The sequence below is a fragment of the Rana temporaria genome, chromosome 7 (genome assembly GCF_905171775.1).
Source record: "Rana temporaria chromosome 7, aRanTem1.1, whole genome shotgun sequence".
NCBI classification, from domain to species: Eukaryota; Metazoa; Chordata; class Amphibia; order Anura; family Ranidae; genus Rana; species Rana temporaria.
In genome coordinates this window covers 59,848,463-59,861,181 of record NC_053495.1, presented here as the reverse complement: position 1 = coordinate 59,861,181, position 12,719 = coordinate 59,848,463, and the positions used below count along the sequence as shown (strand labels likewise).

General features: G+C 40.3%; 1 protein-coding gene across 1 annotated transcript in view; it reads left to right on the top strand.

Moving 5' to 3' along the window:
• The window catches only part of SFMBT1 (Scm like with four mbt domains 1), a 144,261-nt gene that overhangs the window by 34,932 nt on the left and 96,610 nt on the right, over positions 1-12,719 (top strand). Inside the window, exons 3-5 of the mRNA XM_040359451.1 lie at positions 2,119-2,237; positions 7,939-8,033; positions 12,131-12,371. Coding sequence (XP_040215385.1) covers positions 2,129-2,237; positions 7,939-8,033; positions 12,131-12,371 — 445 coding nt within the window. The 5' untranslated portion in view covers positions 2,119-2,128. The remainder of the gene's footprint in view (positions 1-2,118; positions 2,238-7,938; positions 8,034-12,130; positions 12,372-12,719) is intronic.

The window sequence follows — 12,719 nt, the reverse complement described above, 5'->3', positions numbered from 1 at the left end:
CCAAGAAATAAAGCCTTATTAAACTCTTATTACTGTAATGCTGTATATACAAATATGCCTGCTTTTTTTTTTTTTTTGCGAAGTGCTGCAGCAAGAGTAAAAAAAATCGCAGTCTGACCAGCGCAAACTTGAATTAAACGGTGGCTCTCCTGTGGTCCACTGAATACTGCTTTAGGCTTCATTCACACTTGCAAATAGAGTTGTTAGTGGATTTTTGCAGCTCGAATCGCAGGTGGTTGTGAACAGCTGCAACCAGAAAACCTATAAACAGCAACATCAGGGTCTCCTGCTGTCTGTCCCTGTTTGCATGCACCCGCAAATTTGTGTCCAGGACTGGTCATCTGTCCCTAACCACTTGATGTGCGGATATACCATATGCGAACAGCGGTGGAGAGCCGTGGCTCTTGTACGTCTTGTCATTGCTTTGGTCCAGCTTCCTGGCCATAGCAGTTTGTGGCCACCTGTGATTCATACTGCAGGAATATGCAGATTCATACTTCAGGAATCTACTGATAGCTCTGTTCACAATGAGAATGAGGCATTAATCACCATCACTCTCACACCATAAACAGAGCTGTACGTAGCCTCTTTGGGGCCAATATGGCTAATAAAGTTTTAGGTGAATTTGGGCCTCCTCCAAGATGGCCCCGGGAGCCCAGTGCTGAGAAGTCAATCTTCTGCAGATTTTCCCTAGTCCCCCTGGGAAAGCAGTGATTATGTGATCTACAGATCTATAAATTGGCACCTCATTTTCGGTGCTGACACCCAGTCAAGAGATAACAGCACTCAGTAGGACAGCGACAGCTGCCAACACTCTTGCATGCTTGCTATTCCTTCTGGCTTAAAAAGCTCTTAAGCCCCATACACATTATCAGTTTTCCTGATGGTTTTCTCTTCAGGTTTACCAAAACCATGTAATATGAGGTCAAACCTTAAGCGTTTCAATTTGAATGCAATCAGGCAGGTCCTTGTACTACATGGTTTTGGTAAACCTGAAGAGAAAACCAGCAGGAAAACTGATAGTGTGTATGGGGCTTTAGTCACTGACCAAGAACAGGTATGTAGATTAGAAGTTCTGATGATCTGCGTATTTTCAGATCGTTGGTATGGTGCTTTCGAGAGCCGATTCTGTTTTTTCCTCCGACAAAAACTGGATGTGCAGACTATGAAATGTTTGTAGTAGGTTAAATCAACATTCGGTTTTCGTTTAATTTGTGCGGTTTTCGTATGGGGAAAAAAAATCAACACGTTGCAATTTTCGTATAGTGAGTAACCTCTTCACTTTCAACATGAGACTAGCATGCAACAAAAAACGGACGAATGGTCGTCCGAAAATGTTATCATGTGTACGAGGCTTAAGGCTGCATTCACACCTGATGCAATGTGTTGTGTGTGTTTTTATTTTGCCGCGCAAAAGCATATGGCAGCCTTTTTAATTCAATGAGGTACCCTACGCTCGTTAAATACCTTTTTTTTTTTTTTGGCACTGAGCCAAGCTCTTTCCTCTGTGTTTTTCGCACAACAAAACGTGGGACTCCTACCTGCGTTTTGGAGTGCCATTAAGAAATACACCACAAGCATGATGCTTGTTTTTGCTGCGCTTTTAGTACGTTTCCAGAAATCTGAGTTTTAATGACCTGCTGCTGACCCATTTAACCTTTTTGTTGGCATCTTTTTTAGGTTTGAAATGGTCCACAAGAGATTAAATAACTGCAGTAGTGCAAAATCGCAATTCCTTTCTAAATAGGGGTGTACTGGTTCTCACTGTTTGGCTCTTGCAGCATATACATAAGCATCTCCTTTAGTTCGAGCTCAACCATGTCACTACCAGCACTTTAAGGTTTTTATGAGCTTCTTAGTGCAACTAGTAGAGCTTAGATCATAAAAGCAAGTGTACATAATGCGATACCTAGATATACATTGGATCATGATTTTTTGTTTCTATTATATTTATATATATATATATATATATATATATATATATATATATATATATATATATATATATATATATAATATAGTTCTTGCTCAAAATGGCCACTATAGCTATTACAAGCATCATCGGTGCATATAGCATGTGAATTTTTATGTAAAATCATTTGTTATTCTGTACTTTAGAGTTGGATGAATGGGAACGTTAAGCGTTGGACTGATGTCACAGACACAGCTTGCAAATCCTGTTTCAGCCACTGGATGCACCTCCACTAACATGAGTGTCCAAGAACAGAACAATGAAGGTATGTAATGAAACAGATTTATTGAGAAAGGACTTTATAACCACGGGCAAACCGACTTGTTGGCACCACATCCCTTAGTTGAATGGATAAAGGATTGAATGGGATTTTTAAGGTGCAGAATAAAGTCCAGTGATATAGAAATATGATATAAAGTTTTATTTAACCACTTGCCGACCAACCACCGAAGTTTTACTGCGACAGCATGGCTCGGCTGGGCAAAAACACCTGTTAATGTCTAAACCACTGGCGACAAAAATGAGCACACCCCTAAGTGAAAATGTCCAAATTGGGTCCAAAGTGTCAATATTTTGTGTGGCCACCATAATTTTCCAGCACTGCCTTAACCCTCTTGGGCATGGAGTTCACCAGAGCTTCACAGGTTACCACTGGAGTGCTCTTCCCCCTCCTCCATGACAACATCACGAAGCTGGTGGATGTTGGAGACCTCCACCTTCCGTTTGAGGATGCCCCACAGATGCTAAATAGGGTTTAGGTCTAGAGACATCCTTGGCCAGTTCATCACCTTTACCCCCAGCTTCTTTAGCAAGACAGTGGTTGTTTTGGAGGTGTGTTTGGGGTCGTTATTGTGTTAGAATACTGCCCTGCGGCCCAGTCTCCGAAGTGAGGGGATCATGCTCTGCTTCAGTATATCACAGTACATGTTGATATTCATGGTTCCCTCAATTAACTGTAGCTCCCCAGTGTCGGCAGCACTCGTGCAGCCCCAGACCATGACACTCCCACCACCATGCTTGACTGTAGGCAATATACACTTGTCTTTGTACTCCTCACCTGGTTGCCGCCACACACGCTTAACACCATCTGAGCCAAATAAGTTTATCTTGGTCTCATCTGACCACAGGACATGGTTCCAGTAATCCACGTCCTTGGTCTGCTAGTCTTCAGAAAACTGTTTGTGGGCTTTCTTGTGCATTATCTTTAGAAGAGGCTTCCTTCTGGGATGACAGCCATGCAGGTCAATTTGATGTGGTGTATGGTCTGAGCACTGACAGGCTGACCCCAATGGTTGCGCTGCTATTAATCTATCCAATCAAGACCCGATACACCAGTTGGAGCTGGTGTTCTCCTCCCTGTCACTGAAAAGACCGGGTTCGGGCAAGTAAAAGGGGGGCTCTGGAGGCAGCTGCATCACAGGAGGTGAAAAACCTTGAGTGTTTACAACCCCTTTAATGTCTGTGTGTTGAGTTATTTTGAGGGGACAGCAAATGTACACTGTTATACAAGCTGTACACTCACTACTTTATATTGTAGCAAAGTGTAATTTCTTTAGTGTTGTCACATGAAAAGATATAATAAAATGTGAGGGGTGTACTCACTTTTGTGAGATACTGTATATTGCTTTGGTGAAATCAATGTTGTGCTTCAGGCAAATAATTACATTTTCTATAAGTGAATTTTGTAATAAATTTAATTGTTAAAAATTTTTGCATTTTAGCTACAAATACTGTTGAGTCCAATTTTTCCTTTTGTTTGACTAAAGCCAAAGACAGATCGAAATTGTGTCGGTTCAGCAGGAACAGGGCACATTTTGATCTCTTGTATGGGCAAGCAAATGGTACTAAAGTTGATCAATTAATCAACTTCAGGACATCCAAAATGTCAGTTTTATTTTTTTTGTATGATCTCTGCTGCTGGCTAAAGCAAGTAGCAGTGATTATTGTATTCTGTTGATGGGGAAACTTCTCGCTGTCAGAGTACAATAGTGCATCATGAGGGATTCCCCTATTAAAACGGACAGTGTTGATAGGGGAATAGAGCTATTTACTTTTCTTTAACCTGTGGTTGGAGGAAAGGGAATGGCATAATCTATGGCCAGCCATAGACTGTGCAAATTTCTTTCCTGCACCCACAGGTTGCAGAAAAGAAATTTGCACGATTCCCTCATCTGCACAGACAGTGCTGACGGGAATTCCTCCTGCCAAGACATTGGGGGTTATTTATAAAAGGCAAATCCACTTTGCACTGCAAGTACACTTGAAAGTGCAGTCGCTGTAGATCTGAGGGGGACATGCAAGGAAAAATAGAATTTTTGCTTGCACATGATTGGATGATAAAATCAGCAGAGCTTCCCCTAATTTCAGAGCTTCCCCTCAGATCTACATCAACTGCACTATAGCGACTGCACTTACAAGTGCACTTACAAGTGTACTTGTAGTGCAAAGTGGATTTGCCTTTCGTAAATGACCCCCAATGCCTTGTCCCAGCCGGGAGAAGACAGTGATTATCGCTAGCGGTTATAGCAGCCACTTGGATAATCAAAAGCGAATCCGGCAGGCAGGTTGTACCCAAGTTGGTCAATCAACTTGTTAAATTCAGCCTGCCCGATCCTGCTGAACATGCGTGTATTGGCCAGCGTAAGTCTAGTGAAAAGCTGCTACAGTCCTCTTCACTCTGGACAATTTTACAGTACAACTAATAATCCTCTGACATGCAAAAATGTAACCCCCGTCATTAAAGCGGAGGTTCACCCTAAAAAACATCTATGTACCATCCCATCCAGCATACTTGCGTCACCTACAGTATGCTTTTTTTTTTTTTTTTGCGCTGTATTTATTGTTTAATCCTTCAGTTTCGTTTCAGACTCCCGCGGGGAGTAGGCGTTCCTATGAAGAGGGGAACATGATTGATGTCCGGCTATGGCGCATCACGCGTTCCGAAAATAGCCGGACTAGGTCTCAGATCTTTACGGCACCTGCGCACGGACTAGGAGCTGACTGCGCAGGCGCCGTATACAGCCGAGTCCTATTTCGGCTATTTTCAGAACGTGTGACGTGCCATAGCCGGGCGTCAATCATGTCCCCCTATTCATAGAAACGCCTACTTCCCGCGGGAGTCTGAAAAGAAACTGAGGGATTAAACGGTAAATACAGCGAAAAAAAAAAAAAAAAGAAGCATACTGTAGCTGACGCAAGTATGCTGGACGGGTTGGTATATAATTATTTTAGGGTGAACCTCCGCTTTAAGTACATCTGACTTGTTAGAAAAAAGCGGGCTGCCGTGGGAATGTTATAACCACCATTCTAATATCGTATCTTTGTTACAGAAAGGAGGAGTGGTAGGATGCTATGTGTAACGGCATTTGTATTTTCTGTTTTCATTTGAAAAATCTCTTAATAAACATTACTGGAAAAGAAAAAACTGGGCTGCCATTGCTAATCTGGCTGGGTCTAGCTTCCATACCTTTTGATTATAGACCCAATACAAGCATGGAACAAATGAAAGAGAGATGTCAGATTTTCTTATCTCCCGACTTGTGCCATGCAAGTGACTCAGAAAGTATTAAAGCCAAAGCATTAGAATGAGAGCCAGGGAACAGAATATTTGCAGGAGAGTTAAGCAATGCCAGCCTACATATTTCTCTCATTACAGGATTCTTTGGAATAGAATCTTGTCATTCAAGTAAAGTGAAAACTCCAATTGCTGGAACACTTTCAATGGAAAGATACATTTGCAGTATGTCTATAAATTTGGTTATAATCAACATTTGATCAAATGATAAACTTGTAATAGATAATACAAATTTACATTGCTATTATCATTACTTTTTATTTCTCCTAGTGTAGAATTTCAGTATCAAAGGGTTTTGTTCTTTAAGGCTCCAATCACACTAATGCGTTTTTTCATGCATTTTGCAGAAACTCAGGGAAATTTTTTAACATGGTTTCCTATGGAACATGTTCACATCAATGCTTTTTTGTGCCTCTGCGTTTTTGGAAAGGGTCGGGGCTTTTTTCCCCCCAAAAAGCAGCGTTTTGCATTTAATAGAATTCAATGGGCCCACATCCAAAACGCGATTTTGCTGCGGTTTGCGTTTTTTTAACCTGTTTATAGCTGGTTGTTAACCACTTAAGGACCGCCGCACGACAATATACGTCAACAGAATGGCACGGCTGGGCACAAGGGCGTACATGTACGTCCCCTTTAAGAACCCAGCCGCGGGTCGCGAGCGTGCCGGCGGTGGCACACTTGCGACCCGGTCCGAAGCGCCGTGACAGCATCCGCGGACCCGATCGCCGCCTGTGTCCCACGATCAGGTCACAGGAGCTGAAGAACGGGGAGAGGTGAGTGTAAACAAACCTTCCCGGTTCTTCTCTGTGGCTTGTCACTGATCGTCTGTTCCCTGTCATAGGGAACAACGATCAGTGATGTCACACGTCCAGCCACGCCCCCCTACAGCAAGAAACACACAATAGGACACACTTAACCCCTTTAGCGCCCCCTAGTGGTTAACCCCTTCACTGCCATTGTCATTTTCACAGTAATCAGTGCATTTTTATTGCACTTTTCGCTGTGAAAATGACAATGATCTCAAAAATGTGTCAAAAGTGTCCGATGTGTCTGCCATAATGTCGCAGTCACGAAAAAAAAACGCTGATCGCCGCCATTACTAGTAACAAAAAAAATTATTAATAAAAATGCCATAAAACTATCCCCTATTTTGTAAACGCTATAACTTTTGCGCAAACCAATCAATAACCACTTATTGCGTTTTTTTTTTTTTTTTACAAAAATATGTAGAAGAATATGTATCGGCCTAAACTGAGACAAAAAAAACATTTTTTATATCTTTTTGGGGGATATTTATTATAGCAAAAAGTAAAAAATATAGCATTTTTTTTTTTTAAATTGCCGCTCAATTTTTGTTAAAAAGCGCAAAAAATTAAAACCGCAGAGGTGTTCAAGTATCACCAAAAGAAAGCTCTTTTTGTGGGGAAAAAAAGAACGTAAATTTTGTTTGGGAGCAACGTCGCACGACCGCGCAATTGTCAGTTAAATCGACGCAGTGCCAAATCGCAAAAAGGACCAGGTCTGCATAATGGGCTGGGTCTTAAGCTGTTAAAGGAAATGTCAAAAAATAAAAATTGCTGCAAATTTTTTTTTATAGAAAAAACGCAAATCGCGGTAAAAACACGTGTCGAAAAACGCAGCAAGCACTGCAAAAAGCACTGCAAAAATGCTCAAAAGCAACATGCATAGGTGTGAATCGAGCCTAAAGAAAGCAAAATGGAGTACATGCTCCTGCTTCTGGGGACGGGGAAGGAGGTTAATTTTATCCTTTTTTAATTTGCTCTGAATTGACAAAGGAAAGGATCACATTAACCCCTTCAAACGGTAGCTTTTTTCTATGGGAATTCTGGACACTGAACTGGAAGTTGGTTGCGAGTTTAAAATATTACGTCTGATTTATAGCAAGTTAATTAAAAATAATGTTTTTTCTAATAACCGACTTAAATGTTAATATTCTTATGTGTGTAACTCTGCATAATTTTTTAACATGCATCAAATGCAAGGTGGTTATGTTGCATGTTTACTAAGAATTGTTGGCCTTTTAAATATTGTAATTTAACAAAACAGTAATTAACAACTTTGATGGAAGATTACCATGGTGTTCATCTTGTTGTACAAAACATTACCAAGTGGCAGTATGCACATTTCTAAGATGATCTGTATTCTTATGTAACATAAAGCATTCATGAACATATAGAATTCAGTGATCACATTTTCATATAGATATAAAAGTCAGCATTTTATATAATGCAGAAGAACCAACATTCTTCTTTTTTTTTTTACTAATTCTTTTTTTTTTCTGTTTGTAAATGTTTGGTATTTATTTAGTTGTATATATGCATCGGTCAGGAAGTAATCTAGTTTTTTATTTGGTTTTCTCGTTTTAATACAGAAGCTGATTCCAGCCTGGAGGAGGCAGAGTTTAACTGGGAGGAGTACCTAGAAGAGACAGGAAGCTCAACAGCTCCTCACAGCTTTTTCAAACATGTGAGTCAGCTATACAGATATGACAAATCTCAGAGCTGCATGCTTGGCATGTACTTATTAACCTAGAGGGGAGGGATATATGGATTCACATTCTTAAGAAATATTTATATTATGCATTGAAAAGTATGACAAATATAGATATTTATTTAAAAATTATTGCTTGCATGCTGTTTTTGACATTAAGAAGGTTAACCAAAAGAAAAACTGTTATGTAGCTTGCAAAGATTATGCATAGGAGAGCAAGTATACTTAAGGGGAAACTCTGGGCAAACAATTAAAATGCATATGGTTACTGATTTACCTGTCAAATGATTTGCAATTCTGCAGAGCCAGTTTTGTGATAATCACAATGCAAAAACCAGAGCAGTAACAAGTGCAGTTCCTGATTATAGACCATGTCCTTAAATAAAATAAAAACGCATCACTGTTTCCTACCCTCCCCCCAGCCTCTTCCAGTCACTTTGGCACTGGTCAAACCCTGGCATGACGGATACCTTTGTCTTCTGCTGTGCTGTAATTTCGTCCTATGGCCACAACATCGAAATTTGTTACATACAGTGCATCTGGAAAGTATTCACAGCGTTTCACTTTTTCCACGTCTTATGTTACAGCCTTATTCCAAAATGGATTAAATTAATTATTTTCCTAAAAAGTATACAAACAATACCACATAATGACAACATGAAAAAAGTTTTTTGAAATCTTTGCAAAATCACGGAAAAATCACATGTACGTAAGTATTCACAGCCTTTTGACATGGCGCTCAAAATTGAGCTCAGGTGTATCCTGTTTCCACTGATCATCATGGAGATGTTTCTACAACTTGATTGGAGTCCACCTGTCGTAAATTCAGTTGACTGGCCACGATTTGGAAAGGCTCACACCTGTATATAAGGTCTTATAGTTAACAGTGCATGTCCGAGCACAAACTAAGCCATGAAGTCCAAGAATTGTCTGTAGACCTCTGAGACAGGATTGTTTGGAGGCACAGATTTGGGGAAGGGCACAGAAAATGTTCTGCAGCATTGAAGGTCCCATTGAGCACAGTGGCCTCCATCCAGGACTCTTCCTAGAGCAGACCGCCTGGCCAAACTGAATGATTAGGGGAGAAGGACCTTAGTCAGGGAGGTGACCAAGAACCTGATGGTCACTCTGACAGAGCTCCAGCATTTCACTTTGGAGAGTGGAGAATCTTCCAGAAGAACAACCATCTCTGCAACACTCCACCAATGAAGCCTGTATGGTAGAGTGGCCATACGGAAGCCACTGCTTAGTAAAAGGCACATGGAGTTTGCCAAAAGGCACCTGAAGGACTCTCCGACCATGAGAAACAAAATTCTCTGGTCTGAAAAAACAAAGATTGAACTGAATGGCAAGCGTCATGTCTGGAGGAAAACCAGGCACCGCTCACCCCATGGCCAATACCATCCCTACAGTGAAGCATGGTGGCATCATTATGCTGTTGGGATGTTTTTCAGTGGCAGGAACTGGGAGACTATTCAGGATCGAGGGAAAGATGAATGAAGCAATGTACAGAGACATCCTTGATAAAAACCTGCTATAGAGCGCTTAGGTTTATCTTCTAACAGGACAACAACCGTAAGCACGCAGCCAAGATGACAAAGGAGTGGCTAAGGGACAACTCTTTGAATGTCCTTGTGTGGCCCAGCCAGAGCCCAGACTTGAACCAGATTGAACATCCTTGGAGAGATCTGAAAATGGCTGTGCACCGACGCTATTTATCCAACCTGATGGAGCTTGAGAAGTCTTGCAAAGAAGAATGGGAGAAACTGTCCAAAAATATGTGTGCCAAGCTTGTAGCATCATACTCAAAAACACTTGAGACTGTAATTGTTGCCAAAGCTGCTTCAACAAAGTATTGAGAAAAGTCTGTAAATACTTATGTACATGTGATTATTTTTCACTTTTTTTATTTTTAATAAATTTGCTAAGATTTTAAACAAACTTATTTCACATTGTCAGTATGGGGAATTGTTTGTAGAATTTTGAGGAAAACTGTTTAATCCCATTTTGGAAAAAAGGCTATAACATTATAACATAACAAAATGTGGAAAAATGTAAGCGCTGTGAATACTTTCTGGATGCACTGTAGGGATCAGAGGAAAGGTCCACAGCAATTAACACAGGCATCAGACACTGATGAATTTGTCACATGCCAATGAGTCTGACGGAGGCTACGGCACCGGAATGGAGAGAAGGTAAGAGGTATAAGTATGTACAGTAAATGGTTGATACGCTAACCCTAAAACAAACAAAAAAGCAAAACAAAATGAGAAAAGCAGCCACACAAGAATGTGACAAAGAATCCGAAAGTGATAAGAGTGAATATGTAGCTCTAAAAATATAAACCGTGAAGTATATATAAATCGCTAAACAGTGTACACCCAACTGGGTATAAAGGGGAAGGAATTGCAATAATAATGAGTCCACAAGGGAAACAAATAAGGTGGAAATGTCCATCATAAATGGGTAAAGAACATCACGGTGAAGATGTCATAACACTGTATGAGCCATATGGAAATTTCATATGTATGAGCCATATGTATGAGCTGTATTGAAATTTCTTTTAAACAAATGGTATGACTTAAACACGCTTACTGGAACAGTTGGACCCGACTGTCAGCGACAACGGATCAATCGAGCATGGATATTTCCAATCGGCAGATGGACAGAGCAGTCAAAGAAATCTCGAAACCTTAGGGGTGCGCCTCACTGATATCCAGATGGTATTAGCCACGAATAAAGCCAATGGACCCGGTAGTTCACAGCTGGAGTTTGATATCTCAATCATCCGGATGGATCAAACAGCCAAAGAAATCCACAAGAAATCTAAGGGTACCAAATGGGTTCTGGTACCCCAAAAGGGGCAGTGAAGACCTAATAGAGGAACCCAAAAAACTTTCATCCACAGAACATGGAAAGGAAAAGGAAAAAATGGGGCTTCGATGGTGCAGGTCAAAAAAGTAGGTTTTAAATATTAAAAACCAACATACATGCATAAAAGTGATCACAGTTCAATAAAAGCAATATGGGGAGTGGTGTACCTGGTCCTACGTGTTTTATCCTACTAGGACTTCTACTGGAGCATCTACCTGCTCCCCCATTTTGCACATATATTTATAGAAAACATACAAAGCCAAGAACCAAAAACTAGCCAAGAACCAAAAACTAGCCAATCAATCAAGATTTCAATAATAAGGTCCTTAATTGGAAGAGAACCAGTCACATGATAAACTGGACTCTAATTCTCAAACATAGACCAATAACGTTAAGCACTGTAAAATCCTTCCGGGTTAATGATGACTTGCATAATCCACCCGGCAGTGACTAGCAGAGGCACGTGGTGTAACACAGAGGTATGGGTAACCAGAGAGGTAACCAGAGAGGTACGTATACCACCTTTTCTTTTCAGGGAACTGCAATTTTGATTATAAAGCACATAGGTGCTTTAGGAACAAAGTGGGCAGTGCTTAAAGGGCACATTAGGTTGTCAAAACATAGTCACGACATTCAATTTATACTATACATATCTCATAATCACACAGATTTACTTTTTTTTCCTGTATGAAACCTCATCAACACACGTTGATGTTTCAAAACTTGTATTTTGATTTGTAATATAATGACTCGGTCCTGTAGCAATTCATCCACTAAAAATGGGTGCTCCAGTGAGTAACCTTTTTCAGCTCTGGCTACATACACCCTAGAATACAATTTACATTTCATGTGGCTTGTCCTTAACTGTTTTTGCAGCTTGTTGCTTGCACTGTCTGCCATAGATGGTGAACTATTTACAAATTTGTGAGAAATGCTTGTGAAAATTAAGATATGCCAAATGTTTGAAATGTGTTCATGACAGTGAATAAGCAACTATACAGAATTATACACCTACTGAAAATATATATATATAGGACATTATTATGGCGAGTACCTCTGTTGAGGCTCTTTGTTAAATTGCATTGTTGAGAGAGATGTATATTGTGGCCATTCATTTAGTCTCTGCAGCTGCTGTGGTTGCATTACAATCATTTTTATAGTATTGATATTAGTCATTTTCCTCTCTTTGAACTGCACAGGTGGACACTTCAGTGGAGACTGGTTTGTCCCCAGGAATGAAATTAGAGGTGCCTCTTGGAACAGAACCGCAGTCTTACTGGGTTGCTACTATCATCACCACTTGTGGCAAACTTCTGCTTCTCCGATATGATGGCTGCGGGGAAGATCGCTCTGCAGACTTTTGGTGCGACATTGTAACCTCTGACCTTCATTCCATTGGGTGGACTGAGCAGAACAAAAAGATCCTCAAACCACCAGACAGTAAGATGTAGTATTTATTTTTATTTTTGTGTGAAACATTCGTTTATTATTATGTTATTCAGACTGAAGATTTTTGTACATTAATTGGTTAAAACAGGACAGTAGTAAAAGGAGTACCAATGATTTGCAGCAAATGGCAAACATTCGCAGTTCAGTTTACTAAAGTTAGAGTAAAACCCAGTGAAACCCTCCTAATTTATTACTGTATTGTCTTGACAGTAATAAATACAGTATGCCTTTTGTTTATGTATTTTTATCAGCTAAGTGCAGTAGCAAGGGTTAAAAAAAAAACCTGTACTGCCAGCACATAGTGGAGTCAGACTGCTGTCACACACCCAGCTCTCCTTG